General features: G+C 34.8%; 1 protein-coding gene and 1 non-coding gene across 4 annotated transcripts in view; one reads left to right on the top strand and one right to left on the bottom strand.

The window, feature by feature from the left end:
- The window catches only part of LOC143902750 (dipeptidase 1), a 110,096-nt gene that overhangs the window by 49,458 nt on the left and 43,798 nt on the right, over nt 1-16,840 (top strand). For 2 of the 3 annotated variants that reach the window (XM_077415926.1, XM_077415928.1), the window contains exon 1: nt 1,467-1,604. The exons of the other annotated variant lie outside the window; for it this stretch is intronic. In XM_077415926.1, the coding sequence (XP_077272052.1) occupies nt 1,482-1,604 (123 nt within the window). In that variant the 5' untranslated portion in view covers nt 1,467-1,481. Of the gene's footprint in view, nt 1-1,466; nt 1,605-16,840 lie in introns of those variants that run through there. 3 annotated transcript variants of the gene reach the window in all.
- Nucleotides 7,023-7,216, bottom strand: LOC143902752 (U2 spliceosomal RNA). The gene has a single exon (XR_013258469.1). It is a non-coding gene; the product is annotated as a U2 spliceosomal RNA (small nuclear RNA).

Here is a 16,840-nt window from a genome sequence, read left to right as displayed (position 1 = left end):
CAGATTTTAGTTGTACCGCAAATGGCAAACTCATAGTTTATTGAAACAAATGGTTGCTTCATTCTATTGCAGTTGTAAATGAACGATGTAAATGCAGAGGATATTGTGCAAATTCAAATAATATTTAAACAATTAATTGTATGTTAAATTATTTAAATAGAAATTTGCGTACATACGATACGATCAAAAACTCAATAGCAGGGGTATATATAGCTAATAGTAAATAATTTTACCGCAACACAAATTAGATACATGATTATACATTCCAATAATGATCTGGTACTTGTTTAAGTTATTCAAGTCATTAATCAAACGCGAATATTATATGAGGCTAGTCGTATTACTACCCTGGCTCATGTTACAGAATCCGCGCGAGTGTCCGAGTGTGTATCTCGTTTTAATATTTTACTTCAACAAAAATTCATACCGTCATTAATTCGGCATAAAAAACGTATATCGTGAACGCGCCTCATCGTAAATCTGCCACATAGAGGTCTGTACCACGCAAACCATTCCGCCACTGATGATGTTTTCGAGCACGCCAACAATGAAACTTCGTAAAACACAGCACATACACGCGTGCACGCATCACGCATCGCGACGAGCGCGCGATTTATGCGAACGTATAATGCGATTTCGGCTGCCAAGCGCGCACGTACATGCTGTCTAAATGCCGAACCGCATGTCGAACAGCAATGTCAAACTCGATCAAGTTTCTACCGCACCTCGAAGCAAATATTTTCACCGCACGCTTGGCATTGTTCACTAAATTTGTTAGACGGCTCGCAAATGAGCAATTGCATGTAGATAGAGTCATTCCGTTTTTATAAACTGATCACTTGGGGACTCTAACTGGCGTTTGTTAAAGGATGATTATATATTTGAAAGGAATAAAATTGTAAAGTCAAGAGGATACGACGCTCGGTGTAATGACTAATATAGTTTGTAGATATTAGAATAAAATTAATTTTTTAAAATTATTAACTTTATTTACACATACGTATACATAAATATACAACGCATTGTGATTTTACGTTGACGAGTGATTTTATCTTCTAAAAATCATAACTGTTCAAAATGTCATTCAAATTGATATGTAATTCGAATCTCCAATGGCAACATGATTGCATGCAAACAACATGTTTCGTCATACTTACATTTTTATTTAAAAATAGAAATACAATATTTAATTTTTCCATTCAATTATTTCGATTGATTATGAATTAATTGTGACAGATATTTCATTATAAGAACCTAAGAACTTTACGTGCAAGTTGCGAGTTGTCATTTTTTTTCAGACTCCGTCAGACGACAAATTAAAGAAGCAAGCGTGCAAAGACGCACACAGGTAGAAACTATTTCTTTTGATATCGACACACCGAGCAACAGCGCACTTGTCGCGGCTGTTGCAGCTGTAATGGGGTGCAGATAACGACGAGACGAGTGCAAAACTTGAACAAGAGGGGTGTACCAGGCTTTCAATGACCCGTGGAAGTAGTCTCGGTTCCCGCGTGTGTATTGATCCCTTACTTTTTTTCCTTAACGAAAGGAAAATTCTTCGTTCTCCGGCTCTCGTTTCACGGGCTATCTCGTTTCAGCCGAAGGTATGTATAATTACACAAGCGCGGCTACTTGATAAACGACTAAATGGAATGTATTAGCGCCAGTAGTTAACAACAATGGAAGTAATGAGAGGAGAAGATACTTTATCTGTGAGCAATATAGACATTCGTGTAGAGAGTTATCTCGCGAACGAAAGTTTAAGCGCTTATGAAAAGGAACGTTTTCTAAACTGTAATAGTCATGGAACTTTTAACTTAATTATTTAAACACGTTCGAGATTTTATTAATAAAAATTAATATTGAAAGAATTTAACATCTGTTATCTTATAAAATTTTATTATGTTATTTTCTACATATTCTAAATTATTCTATAAATGATTCACATTCTTAAGATAACAATACAAATTGAAAATATTAACTTTGGGATAAGAAATATAATTTTGTCACCTTTTAACTAAGCTGAATTAATTAAATGCTTGTTTTATCACATCATTATTACGAACTGTTAACCAACGACCCATTAAATTATTTCTTATCTCATTTCTTACGCACTTACATATATGCTCGATAAGATTGACGATTGAAGAACATCGAAAAAAACTTTTCTGATTTTAACCCATCCGACCGTCGCGTCGGCTCTACTTTGGTCGGTGGTGTAATGGCGTAATAACGACAAACGTGACTCCAAGAGTTGGGATAAGAGCTTTCAATGGTGTATGAAAGCAGCCTCTTCGCGTACTTTCTGCGCGTCTCTTATTTCACTCGAGTAGAGAGAAGTTGGGCTGCTTCATTCTCACCCGATGCTCCATTCTATGGCCGCTGCTGTATATAATTATATATACATAGGGAATAAGAAAAAACTATCTACAGAGCATTTCGCTAGATATATCCTTGAGAATCTCCACGCAGAGTTATGTCGCCTTTTGCATTGATAAAACTTTTACGAGAAAAATTAATTGTGTCGGAAATTAAGACAGATTCGCGAACGCTATACGCGAACTTTATGGAGAATCATGCTTAATTTTTTTACTTTAACTCGGCTAGGCGATTCCAGCAAGAAAGTTGTGCATAAGCATCACGGAGTAGCCCAAGGAATTTTTTTGTATAATTACATTACGCGAGATTGGAGAGATCCGCAGAATTGCGCAGGAAAAAGTCAACCTTCATTTTCCGCCTGATGAAAGAGACTGCGTAATATCCTGAGAGATTTATCTGTATTTTTTACAGTATAATACTGAAACTTTACTACAAAGGATATTGCGAAACTTTTGCTAATTTATATATTAATTGAAACTATTATAAAGTCAGATGTAACGATTTCTGCTTTACTGCTTGATAAAGCGTATCTGATGAAACAATTTAATGATTGAATAAAGCGTTTAATAATTTGATGATAATTTTACATTATAGACGAAAGCTGAAAATAAAGAGGAGAGAGTACAGTATACTCACTTTTATACTGAATGAATTACCGCATTAAATTCTTCATCGCTAGGTAGATTGCATTTTTTACAGTGTTATTACGAACCGATCATAAATTTCTTTTAATATATTCCAGCAATGCAGCAATTTTTTTTTAATTTTTAATATTCTTTTGTAATACTTTCCGACAATGGTATAATTTTATAACAAAATTTATAACGCAGATTTTCCAAAATTTATAGTGTCTTTGGAATAATACATAAATTGGAATATCATGATTCACGATATTGCTACAGCGGTTATCTCACCGTTTTCGCAATTCAGCTATATTGCACAGCTGTTTTTTCCTTTTATTTATATCATATACCGCGTTTTTTTACACTGCCGTTAAGCGTACCAGCAGGCGCGACCATGCGATTCGCCAAATTTCGAAAAAAAAGAAGCGTCCGTCGTCTGCCATCAACCGGTCGCCATAAAGCCCGCTGCAAATTTTGAAAAAAGCTTCACATCGCGTTTCGCTCGCATACGCGCGTCATCGCAAAGCTGCATAAGTTCGCTCGCGCGAATATTTCCGCAGATGCATTCGAAAGCGTTCCCGTGGCATCGCTACTACGGCGACGTGGTATTAAATTACACGCCGTACCGTGTGGATGGCCAACGTCAGCGTGTAACGATATTACATTGAGTTTCGCACACGCATCGCGTTCCGCTCTCGAGTATATTAAATGCGAACCGTAAATGCTGTAGATCTCGCACACGCAATGCCGACAGTTATCGCGAAGGACGTTATAATAATGCGCGTGCGAGTTATCGTCGCGTAATAATCGCGCGAATACAATCAACTGCGATGTCGAGACTGTTATCGCTATATAACTGTCGGGCGGACTTGCAAAAGTTTTGTAATTTACAAATCATGCTGGAAAACAATAAAGGCCAATTCTTATCATCACAGTCGAGTATGTGACGGACCCATGAATCCGAAAGTCCAGGAAAGCCGAAAATCTTAGGATTTAAGGACTTGAAGAACGGGCTCGAAGTATTTTACAGATATAGGGATCTATATGAATGCAAGAAGTTAAAAATTGAATTTCAAAGAATTCAAAAGTTTTATTATTTACTGAAAAATAAAAACATTTAAAAATTGGAAGATCTAATTACAAGCCTAGTTAGTGAGAGAAGAGAATAAAAGTTTTTTTTGTACTTAATGATAAAATAATATCTGAAAACTTGTCAAAATAATTTATTTACTTTGCTAAAATTTATTTAAAAAATAATAATGATGTATCTTCTACGCTTTTTTTTAGCAAGACAATTTTTCAGATATTGTTGCTTCAGGAGAAAAAGCATAGCTTATATACGCCGATCGATACTGAACTGCACGGAATTAATTTCGGAACATGGCTCGATCTTACGTGTAACAGCTGGTTATAGAACGCAAACTTGTTACAATTTGCGAGTCATTAATATTGTAATAACAAGGGTCCAAAATGGAGGCAAAGTCACTATGGAGGAAGAAAGAAAGGAAGAAACGCTTGTACAAAATGTTCCGATGGAAACATCGTAACATTATCTCCACAATTTCAGCACTTATTTGTTTAATTTAAAAAAAAATGCATTTAACAGGCAATTGTTGTATATAATATTAGATTATAATAATGAATTACCATTTAATATAAATGTTTGAATAGTTCTTAGAGAAGAGGTAGAAGAAAAATATTAATTAAATAAAGAGTTTGTTTTTTACTGTTTTGTAAAACTGATAAACTAATTTCAGTTTTTATAAATTTCTTTGTATATATACTAGGAAAATATTCCAATTACATTCAGTAGAAAAGATATAACTAAATCAGATGCGTAATCAGCAGAGAAGATGTAACTGTGTGTAACGCGCGCGGAGTTAGTGAAAAAAATGCCATGGTCAGACAAGTATATAGAGTAGAAATACCTATCCATTGTAGCAATAGTAAATTACAAAAAATTTCGTTTATGTTTTATACCATATATCTATACTTCCAATTTTCTTAATATAAGCAAAAATTTGTATGCAGTTAGGAATTTGAAAGCGATTCTATGTCTATATTGGCATTACCAGCAATTACTCTATCTTTTCAGATTTAATTATATATCTAATCATCGAATATAACGTAAGAGAAACACACTTGGATAATTTACACGTAATACAAACACATAATCTGTACGTAGTGAAGCATATAATAATTAGCTATCTAAAAAGTGTCGTGACAGTATACCGAAAAAAAACGTGCGAAAGCGCAAGCTCCTCTCTTTCTTCGTTCTTATTTTCTAGTTTACTCGTCTCTCTAATATTAAACCCTGTCTCCGTCGTTTCTTCCTTTTTTTTCTATCTTCGCTTTAAGCGTAGCATCGCTCGCATCGAGGAAATTTTTGCGGTACGTAAAGTCCACGCTCGAGACGTAACTGGCTTGCTCGATCTTGCTCGCGGTATTGAAAAGGAAAGCCGAAGTAATAGATATATATAAGACAGGTTCTCGAAGAACGGGAAGATGAAGTCACATAATCTGCATGGCGTCGATGTCAATGGGATCAGTCGCGGCGTCTTCGGCGTTCTTTGAATTTTAACATTTCACTTCCGTGACTTGTTATCGATAATGCCTCTCGGGGGATCCTCGATAGCGCCGTTTTATGACGCAGACCTGTTTTCTTGGCAAAATATCAATTTAATGATAATCTTTGAAAAAATTCAGTGCTACTCAAGAGATAAGATGTCGCCGTTATCTTCTTTCCCTGAATCTACTTGTTCGATTTGAACTAACTATAAGTAAAGAAGTATTTAAACGTCTTATAGCGTCAATTTATTTCGCGGAATATCTTGACGTACAAAAATGATAGCACAAAGTTACAATAAAGGTAACGATAACGAAACGAATATCGCTCATTTAAAATATTATTTTTTAACATTTACCGCGTTATACTCTTGAATTAGTAAAATAACGAAATAAATACACGAGAACTGTTTAATAATAAATGTATCGCAATATGTACATTTTTTGGATAAGTAATAGACGTAATAAAGCGGATCACATGTTCTTTGCTTTGAAAGCAAACACAAACCATCGCTAGAAAATATCGCAACAAATCTGGCTAAATCTCGAAAAAATAAGCGGCGCAAGAGGAATACATTATCGCATTGCCGCTCGTAGACATCATCAACGTGAAACTCGCGTCGCCGGAAACAGCCCGCGGCATCTCTTGCTCGCGGAGATTTAATGATATACGCGTAATTTCCTCTCGTGACGTATGCTCGAACTCGACTAGCTACATGCCTCTCGTATCCGCATGAGATACCGCCTGCTCTTTTTGCGTATCGCTTATCAAGCCGCTCGTTTCGCGCACTTTCCTCCCGTGTGCACCCGTGATTTAATCCTCGCAGGTACAATTTACCTTCAGCGATATTTCTTCCTGCACTGTTCTACCTGATGCATAGAATGCAGTGACGAAGATTATGGTTTTTTTTTTATTTAAAAAATTAAAATTATTGTGTTATTTCTTATATATATAGAATCTTATAAACTTGTACTCTATATAATGTTTATTTATTAAGAACGATATTCTGTAATGGAAATTAACAGACAGTTTATTATGCAGTTTAAGTGCAAACAGCTTACAATTTCATTTTTAATCTCTATATATATATAAAAACTAGTTATAATATATTTTTGACGAAAAGATTTATTTTCTGGGTATATAAAAATTCTTCTTTACTTTAAACTTTAAACCTTTGTAACTTTTTTTCTATTTATTGTTTTAAAAATGAGTCTTATGCAGTTCACACCCGACTTTGACATTTTGATTTAAAGAAAAGGAAATTTAGGAAATAAAAAAATACGAATATTTGCATGAGATATGAGCAGATGAAGATGCTCGAGTCTGACAAACCCCATGGGTGTCGACGACGTAAACAAGCCTCTCGCTGAGTTTAGAGCAACTTCACGAACCGTAGGTATAAAAGCATATATATTAATATATATAAAAATAAACAAATTTTTATGCTTTATTCGTATTATTAGGCCAAACTCAGCAGTACTGCAAAGCCGAGTCGACCTGTGGAGTGGTCGGAGCAAGCTCCAGACCTCCCCTAGATTCAAAAATCAGTTTAATATTCTGAGTCCTCTATGAGGACTGTATCAGATATTAAGCTGATAAGAACAGATACTACACTTTGATCTTAGCAACAAAGTTGCCGAGAAGCGATAGCAATGCTTGGATTTTGCAGCCTTTATATACACTTCCATGTCGAAACTTAAATACGAGAAAAGCACGCAGCGTAGCGGCGAACGCAGCAACTACCAAGAGCGACAATACCGTCTGTCTCCCTTCCATCGTCCCCAATCCCTTCTACATTCCAACAGAAGCACGTGACGACCAGACGACCGTGGCGTAGCGCGTTCTTTAAACATGTGATTATTGTGATTTAACGGTGAGAGAGCGAAGAGTAATAATAGTTGACAGTTGATACTCGCCGGCACCGGCTGGTGACAGACTCTTTGTTGCATATATATAGTGTACCTATATTTGAACACTTATTTCTTTGCAATTTTCCTATGTTTTTACGTAAGAATTTTAAAAATTAACTTATATTTAACTTATATTACTTGATAAAATTAAAGAGCAAAATTTTTTCTATTAAAAAATAATAAAAATTTCTTCGATATTGGATCCGCAATTTTGTACTGTTAAATTTTGGCTATTGGTTTAATATCAGAAATCTAAAAGACTTTTGTGTATAAAATTTTATACATACATAATTTTTTTTACATAACTTTTATATTGAATTTGTCATTTCGATTTATTAAATTTCAATTTTAGATTTGTAATTAATATCTAACCTCAAAATAAAAACTCCTATATATTAAAATTCAGCATGATATATTCAGAATAATTTGTACAACAAAAGGATAAGTCAGTCACCAGCGTGGCATAAAAATGCAGCTGATATATCCGACGTGTAAGCAATTTTGTGTGATGAGAAGCGGGAACATTAATTATAAAAGAATGTATACTATTTTTTTGGTAAATGTTTAGTATAACGCTCTCCCCTCCGATTTTCTTAAAACTTTGTAAAATTGTTTATTTCTGTGTGTAAAAAACATTCTGAGAAGGAAAATCGTCGCTCAGGTCTCGTTTTTTTTAAATTTAATTTTTAAGTTTTGATGTCGGTAAGGTAGGAAAATGATAATTTACGTTTTTAAAATACTGCACAACTTCATTTCGTCATGGGTAGCGACTGTGTCACGACTTGAAGGGTTTCACACACACACACACCGACATCAAAACTTTGAAATTAAATTTAAAAAAAAACGAGATTTGAGCGACGACTTTCCTTCTCAGAATGTTTTTTACACACAGAAATAAACAATTTTACAAAGTTTTAAGAAAATCGGAGGGGAGAACGTTATACTAAACATTTACAATTTTTTGTTATTTCAAGCAATTATCTTCAGCTTATTGTGTACTGTAAATTGGATACTGTAAATTACAATTAGAATGAAATAACAAGAAGACAAATTTCACTCATAACTTTTGGGACTCTTGTGAAAAATGTAAAGTACCGCCTTCTGTTCGTAGTTAAAGATCAGCTGAAATATGAGACGCGGGACAGCGTTATTGCACCACTATATATCTCTTATCTCACCTCATATGTAAAACGTACTTTTGTGATAGAATTTTGTACTTTAATATTCTGTTGCTCGCTGTTTTCCGCTCCCAGGATATCTCCCGTCGGCGCAGGACACTGCAGCTCTCACGGGAAACCTTCGGGCAGCTGTTTCGTTCACTCGTTTATTCGTTCGTTCGTTCGTTCGTTCGTTCGTTCGTTCGTTCGTTCGTTCGTTCGTTCGTTCGTTCGTTCGTTCGTTCGTTCGTTGCACGTTACCGTACACAATTTATTTTCTCGGCTCTGCTCGTGATTTCTGCCGCATACGCCGCCAAGTCGTACCTTCCATAACTGCCATTTTTGTCGTATCTTGTTTGCAGAACGGATATGGAAACGGAACGCGCGGATATATAGAAATTATTTCTTGCACATAATGATACGAAGCGTTTATTTATAATTGAAAGCTCAATGACTGATTATACTTGTATGGTGATTGATTTCTCAAAAATAGAAAAAGTTTATAATAATTTATAATAAAAAAAATATTAATCTAAAATTTACGATATCATATAGTTAACGAAAGATAATACGTCGTACTTCTTTATATATTTTTTTTATTTTACGTCATGTTACTTCATATTGTGCATATCATATTTCAGAAATAGACATCAAGTGCATTTTTAAATATTTCAATTTAACTTTTGTTTTACGTGCAGATTTATATGTAATAAACTAATATTTATATGAAAGAAGATGAATTTATATATTTTAAAAAGCAAAAGATATATACATTGAACTTGTCACAAATATACAAGACAGATCTTATTACAGCGAAATGTTTGTCTGAGATGTGATAGAAATAAATTATGATAGAGACATAAGACATTCACGCATAGGTAATCCATTCTATCACAAGACCGAAGAGGAATTGTGTTTTGTAAATAATCATGCACGTTTCACGAGACAACGCGATAAGGCTATTCCGGTTGGACAAAGACAAATTATTTTTATAAATACATGAGAGAAAGAGGGGGCCGACCCTTTCCGGACAACAGGACCTGATATACAATAGGAGACAAATGAAACGCTGCTGCTTGTTGAGACGTACACCGGTCTCGTAATGTGTGTGTGTGTGTGTGTGTGTGTGTGTGTGCGCGCGCGCGCGTGTGCGCAAGGGATCGTCGAGGCCTCTAAAAAATTAACAAACCCGCCGTAGAGACGGCGCCGAGTTAATGGCCGCTGCAATATTCACCGGCCGAATGAAGTAGGAACCTTTTCAGCGACGAGCTCGTCAGACGGTTCTCGCGATCGCGAGGCTGTCGTCCATACAATAGTTGACTTTAAAGTTACTCCTCCGCTGCAGCTTCTATAACATTGCAGATTTAAGGCAACGAGAAACAACTTTTGTGAAAAGCCTTCTCTAATTTTTATATATAAGATACAAGTCACGCACATTTCTTTCTAAAATTTAGTTGTACGATTAATTCTGTTGAGAATCTCGAATCTCGTCTCTAAAAAATATATAATTGACAATTGTAATTTATAATTATTTGTTTAAGAATTAATATTTTGTCGCGATTAAAATTAATCATTACTAATTTTAACGTTATGTATGATAATAAAATCTTACCACTGTTATTTATAATACTGTTACTTCAAAAAGTATCTTAAATTATCACTAATTGTAAATCATTCCGAAGAACGACAGAAACATATTCAAATTGAATTTTATTCCACGTAAATTGAAGATATCGCATGCATAGCAAAAGCACTATCTCGCACACATCATCTGGGAAATGAATATCTTTCACGGCGATATAAATGAAATTGAAAGTGTCACATAATTTAGGTGCATGTTCGTTACTCGTTTTTGCGCGGCGGGAGGACAAGTTCCTCATGGACGAGATATTCTTTCCTGAAACGTCCTCGTATAAGGAAGATGTACGGGATAAAAGTGTCAAGAGCGCCTTGTCTTGAGACATTTCCAGGGGAACGCGCGAGAACGAGCGAGGTATAGTGAAAGAGAAAAGAAATTTAAGAGAGAGAACGCGCGCGCGCAACGCGCGTGGAACATACGTCGTCCGCTCTAATATAAACCTTATCTCGTGAATTTTCCGTCATCGTGCTCTCTGTGCGAAACACAACGATTCACCCTACGGCAGAGTTACTTGCCACTTTTACACACTTGTCCGGCATCCACGCTTTGCCGCGCACGAAGAACACACCGGACCGTGTTATTATAATAAATTTTGCAATCCCGTTGTGTAAGAGAAGTGAGATCAATCCCATCTTTATGCATACGTATGCGCATGCAATTTGTATTCGCTTCTCCCGACGTTTTTTGCATTCTGAAGAAACTGCTTTGTCGGAATGATAGCTTTGTAAAAAACAAGCTCGCGCGTAAACCTCAATGAAACTCTGTTATCCGCGGAACCCATTTCCTAGTTCTCCATCTATTTCTCGACATCGTATGTAGACGTACTCTTGGTCGCGACACGTTCCTCTTCTGTCGATTATCCTTTGGTATATTTCTTCGTACACTACAATCGTCGCATTGCGTCGCTGCGCGCTGGCGATCGTAAAGCACGAAACAACTTTGGAAAATATTATCACCCATTCGACCTGACGCGAGTCGTATATAAACGCTGTTCAGAAAGTGTCATGAATCTTGCGTTCTGTTCCATAAGAAGGAAAACAGGATCGAGACATCTTTTATCTGCGATTCTCTTCTACGCGGTTATTTCTTCTCTACGATGCGCGCATGGTGTCGGATATTCCGAATGCATGCTACTTTATGAAGAAATATATTTATTGTTAGTGTGGCATTTTTATATATAAAGCAGTTATATTGTCATGCGCTGACAAAATACGTTTTGATTACGCAGTGAGAAAGAGAGAGAAAGAAATTGGAAAATTTCTTTTATAGTAATGACGATTATTGTTTGCACGATATTAACATGTATTATTTTAAGATTTTTGTAATTCCTTAAACGTAATTATAGTTACGACAATAAATTATAACCGTGCAATTATATTTTTATTATAATTTACACAAGTATGATATATACAATAACTATAATAATGTGTTATATTAGAAATATACGTTACGTCAAAAACATGATCCACGTATTCTGTCAACATGAATTATATGTGCGAGCAAATCGACCCAAGTATCAAAATACGCTATATCGTCAATATAGTATATTTTATATGACCTTATCTTCGCACAATTTATATCGGATATATATTGGACCGTGGCACACGTTTCGATGCTTATCGCACTCACATTTTGCGTAGTGCTTTATACGGAAACTCGGATGTTTTACCCAACGTGACATACGAGATTGATACTTCTTCATTACAGTGTTGGATTACTGCGTTTTCAGTTTATGTCGCTACCGAAGCTACATATCGCGCATAAAAAGTGCACGCTGTTGCACGTTCGAGACGCATGATGGATAGTCAGACGTAATGAGGAAAATACGTCGGATGCAGCACAATGTCAAAAATTGTTGCGAGTTCCACTAAAACCAAAATAAAAACAAGAGGTAAAAACAGCAAAAAAATATTATGAGAATACTTAATTTTCATTGAAAAATGTGATGCATATTCTTGTTGTAGAAACTCCAATTGTGTTTAATAACCCTCGACTCATCTCTCAATCTTTTCAATTTTGAATCTCAACCACGAGAAATCTAAAAGTATAAATCATTAACTATAACTACACTGGTAAACAGTAAATAGCGATAAAGAATTTTCTATGGTGTAAAAGTGTTAAAATAACAAATATAATGTAAGATGTAAAGAAATAGAGAAAAAATTTTACTATTTTTTACGGATAGTAATATACGTATAGAAATTCTCCTGCTAATAATAATAATAAAATTATTTAAATTAAATTAATAATGAAATAATTTATGTTACTATTACTATGTATGATATTAAGTTTGATTCTGAGTATTTTGCTGAAAATCTCTGTTTAAATAAAATTTTCCATTTCCTTCGTCGAGCTAACAATCCATTTCAAAATATTTTCACACCGGAAGAGATCAGATGAAGAAACAAAGAAATGTAGCTTGATAAAACAAAGCACTGTGAACGAACAGTATGTACAGCGCTGATAAAAGGGCAAACGGGGAAGAACTATTCGTAAATAGGACAGATGGTATATATGTGTAGTTCGCACAGCTTGATCGTGTCTCATCGCTTCCATTTCTGTATCACGTCTTCTTTCCGGTGCTCAGTTCTGTGATTTCTTTGCGCTACGACGATCATATTTTGACAAAGCGTGCGAGAAAGAGATGGACGACCTGCCGCGTCGCGAACATTAAAAAGAGACAATGAGTTCCTTCGCGTTAGCGATGCGAGAACGCGCGTCCGTGTAAGCTCGGACGAGATGGGCACGATACGTCCGCCGTATGTTTTTCTCGTTTTTTTCCCCGAGCGACACGGTGCATTTTGGATGCGTAAAGCAACGGGTTGTTTGTGGCACCATATGACGGGTCGCGGTGTCGAGCAAACTCGCAAACGTGGTACCTTCCGGTTAACGCGCAAAGCCAGATTAGAAATGGTATTAAAAGTAGTAATGCATTAATGAATGTAAGTAGATTAAGCGCACGTGTCTAGAGCGTTTACACACAAAACAGTAGAACTATTAAAAAGAAAAAGCTCCTGTCTACACATTTTATTTTAAAATCTTAATGTTTTACCATTTTTTTTCTTCTTTAGTACTGTTTTTATTTTTTAAATCCCATATCGTAGAAAAAAACATAATTTTTTACGTGTTTAAAGCTTTTAAAAATTTTATTTTTGTTTTAATTACCAGTAATTTTTTTACATTAGAATTATTATCATTTATTTTCTGTGTGCTTGAAAGTATATACTATATATGGGAAATTATATTGTTAACTTTTTTATAATTATTAATTTTATATTAGTCATATTTGATCGATACAAAGCAAATAATGTTTCTAGAATTCCTAAAAATTTGTAACACATATTTAAACAAAATAAATATAAATTATAAACTTTGATATTGACATTGAACAAAGTTTAACACAAGCTATTTTCTATTTGTATGCAAATTTCTCTTCTCAGAGAATGTAACGTTAATCAAATTTGCGTAATTAAAACTTGTTTAAACAAGCCTTGTGAAGCAAAACTTTGAAGACAATAAAGCCCAAGAAGCGAATATTTGTTCATTAGAGAATTACGAAGCCGAATTCAGAATACGAAAGATGATTCAAAATGTAATTCATGAAGTATTAAATAACAGAAAATTTAATAGTTGGAAAGTTGAAGGAATCTCTGTAAACTTCGTTTACCTCATACTTCTTTCGCCGAAACAACATAAAACATGCGTAACATTCCGTTTCACATTATGAGAAAGAGATATTCCCTAGATAGTGAAATAAAATGCTTCAGCATACGCATATATGTGTGTATTTTATGAAACAACACACATTGCGTCAATTGTCGAGAGGCACTCGGAAGAAAGATATTCGTTCTTGTTTTCTTTATGCAACTGGCGCGAAACGTAAACCGGCGGTAGTTTCAGCATGAAAATAATAGTATTTCTTTTCAGCCGACTGTAACTAACTGCCGAGTGCAAATTTCGCCAAAAGTTGGTTCACAGTTTGCCACACGTGGTCGTCGGCGAATACATGCAACGAATTCAACACCGTCGCGTAACGGCGTTATTTATGAGGATGCAGTTTGTAGCCCGCGATTGCGGCAGAAATGGTCCGGTATACGTTTGTTTCGGTATTTTGTCCTTCTTCCGGCTTAAGACACCGCGGGCTAATCCTTTTACTGGCTTGACCGAATCCCGCTGAAACGGATTGCCACCTCGTGTTAGCGTTGAGTTTTTGCTGGCGACTTTTTTCTTTCCATCAGATACCATTGTCTCGTCTAAGCGCTTCCACGGCGACGGACGTCGTTGTTGACACGGAAAAACATTAGACTTTTTTTAACAAACCAGAATTTGGAAACAGGAATACAATCGGTTCAAAAATAACTTGAGTGGCAATTATTGTTAAAGCAGAGCGAAATATACATATATATTTTATATTAAAAATATTAGCACTGTAGAGAGAAATTTATAATATATATATATTTTGAGAAAGAATTTAAAAAAATAGAATTCTATATATATTTTCTTCAAAAATTAATTTTAGCAATAAATAACTACATGACTTTAAAGACTGATTCGTTTTATTTAAATGCTGTAATAAGAGTTTTATATAGAAAGTATTAAATTCGAGAGTTCTTTCTATTATTTCTATAGATGGTAATTTGTGCGCTGAGTCCAGCATGAGAAAAATGGAAGCAGCATATATCACAAAAGCGTAAATGTCAGCATACGAAACTAGTGATAAATGCAGCAACGATCACGCATCTCCATTGGGATATATGCATTCATCATTATTCTATTCAATGGTCCGTATTCATTTCGACTTTTTTTACGCCTTTTTTCATCGGAAGCGTTGCACCGCGTCGATCTATAATGCCGAATCCGATACGAACAATTTGAGGCAAGGGGCTAAAATATTCCGAGATATTTATAGCTCGCCTAATATTTAAATCTTTATAATAATCTTACATTTGTTTTACAATAACAAACAAACTTTGTTTTATTTTGCATAATAATTATTAGTTAATGAAGTACATAGCACACATTGCATAATGTATTTTAAAAATTAAGTTTACATTGATATTTAGATTTATATGACAAAAGTCAGAATGCTGAAACGTTTTTAATCAAATTAATCTACTTACCTTGATCGTTATATGTTATAGATGAAGTTAATAAAGTAAATATATAGATAGATATTTTCGGTTGCAGAAAGGTATTGCAGCCATAATCCAGCGAACTATTATTATCAGGAGAGATCTGCAATGCCAGCAACACCCGTCGGAGGGATGATAAATGTTTGTTCCTATTTAGCCTCATTACCAGCGATTCGTTATGTCGCATATGGTCGCGTCGCCTCGTTGAAATACACTTTTACTCCTAAAAAGCATTACTTTTGATCTAGAATACGTTGTTGTTCACCGATGATTCTACTTTCATCTTAAGATATTATTAAAATATAAATATAGATATGCTACCGTTATATATATTCTGGTATTATACAAAATTAAAATAGATAGTAAATGATCAATTAAGAATTACAATTAAATTTTACTTCTGTGTTAAAGAAAAATGCTCTTGGTTTTAAGCAAAAAAATGTAGCATTAAAATATAAAATCTTAAGAATGAAATAAGAATATTATAATAGCTACTATATCAATAAGCGCAACTTGTTTTAGTAAATGTTTTCTTTTATCTATAATAACTATTAGCATGAGAAACTAATTATATATTATATTTTTCTGAAAAGATATAATTACATGACTTCTCCTATACAATTGCAAAAATGAGAATAGATCATATATAGCCACTTACGTGCGTATATATGTTTTACATAATCATAGCTGTAAGACTCAACCAGATCCTTTTTAATTTTGCCAGTGTAATCCTATCTTGGATATTAACCCATAGGGAGGGTCCATTAATATCGAACAAGGCGACTCGCGGACGGCGCAGAGCCTGTCAAGTGACGAAGTCAGTACACACAAGCCGCATTTAGCCTTGGCCAGTTGATCCAAGATTATAATGTATAGTTCGCGTCCTAATATCGGATTAAAATGTAATATGCAGCGATGCGCACGCGCGCGAGTTCATAGATGAATCATGTATACGTCCGCGCGTATGGTCATTAGAATACGATTATGCGATAGTTAAGTCACTTAATGGAAATATCCATATATTGAGATTCTCATTCTGGAAAGGATTAAGCGCTCATGACGGAAGAAGATTGGATTTGTACTATAAAAGTAGTGAGATAGCACTCGGAAAGTGCTGGTTTTGTTTTGCTTTTTAGTGATGTAAAATATAATACAACACATCCAAATGCTAAGCAGAAAAGTCTCCCTCTCGTATGTTATTCCAGTGAGAGTAAGAGATTCATCCTTCTTATTCTGATTGTTTGTCATGAAAATTAAAATTAAATAGAGCAGGCTAGAAACGAATAGAGAATTCAACAATCGTTAAATTATCCTCTCAATTTTGTAAAGTAGGAGAAGTGACATGAATTTTCATCAATTCCTTATCTCTATTTCTGCATTTTTTGCGTGTGATTTAAACGTCAGCCGTCATTTCTCATTAACAATGTTTCCATA

The sequence above is a fragment of the Temnothorax americanus genome, unplaced genomic scaffold (genome assembly GCF_048541705.1).
Source record: "Temnothorax americanus isolate GAGA-0224 unplaced genomic scaffold, ASM4854170v1 Scaffold4, whole genome shotgun sequence".
Lineage (NCBI taxonomy): Eukaryota > Metazoa > Arthropoda > Insecta > Hymenoptera > Formicidae > Temnothorax > Temnothorax americanus.
The sequence above is the reverse complement of the archived record's forward strand: the minus strand, read 5'-3'. Positions and strand labels throughout refer to the sequence as shown.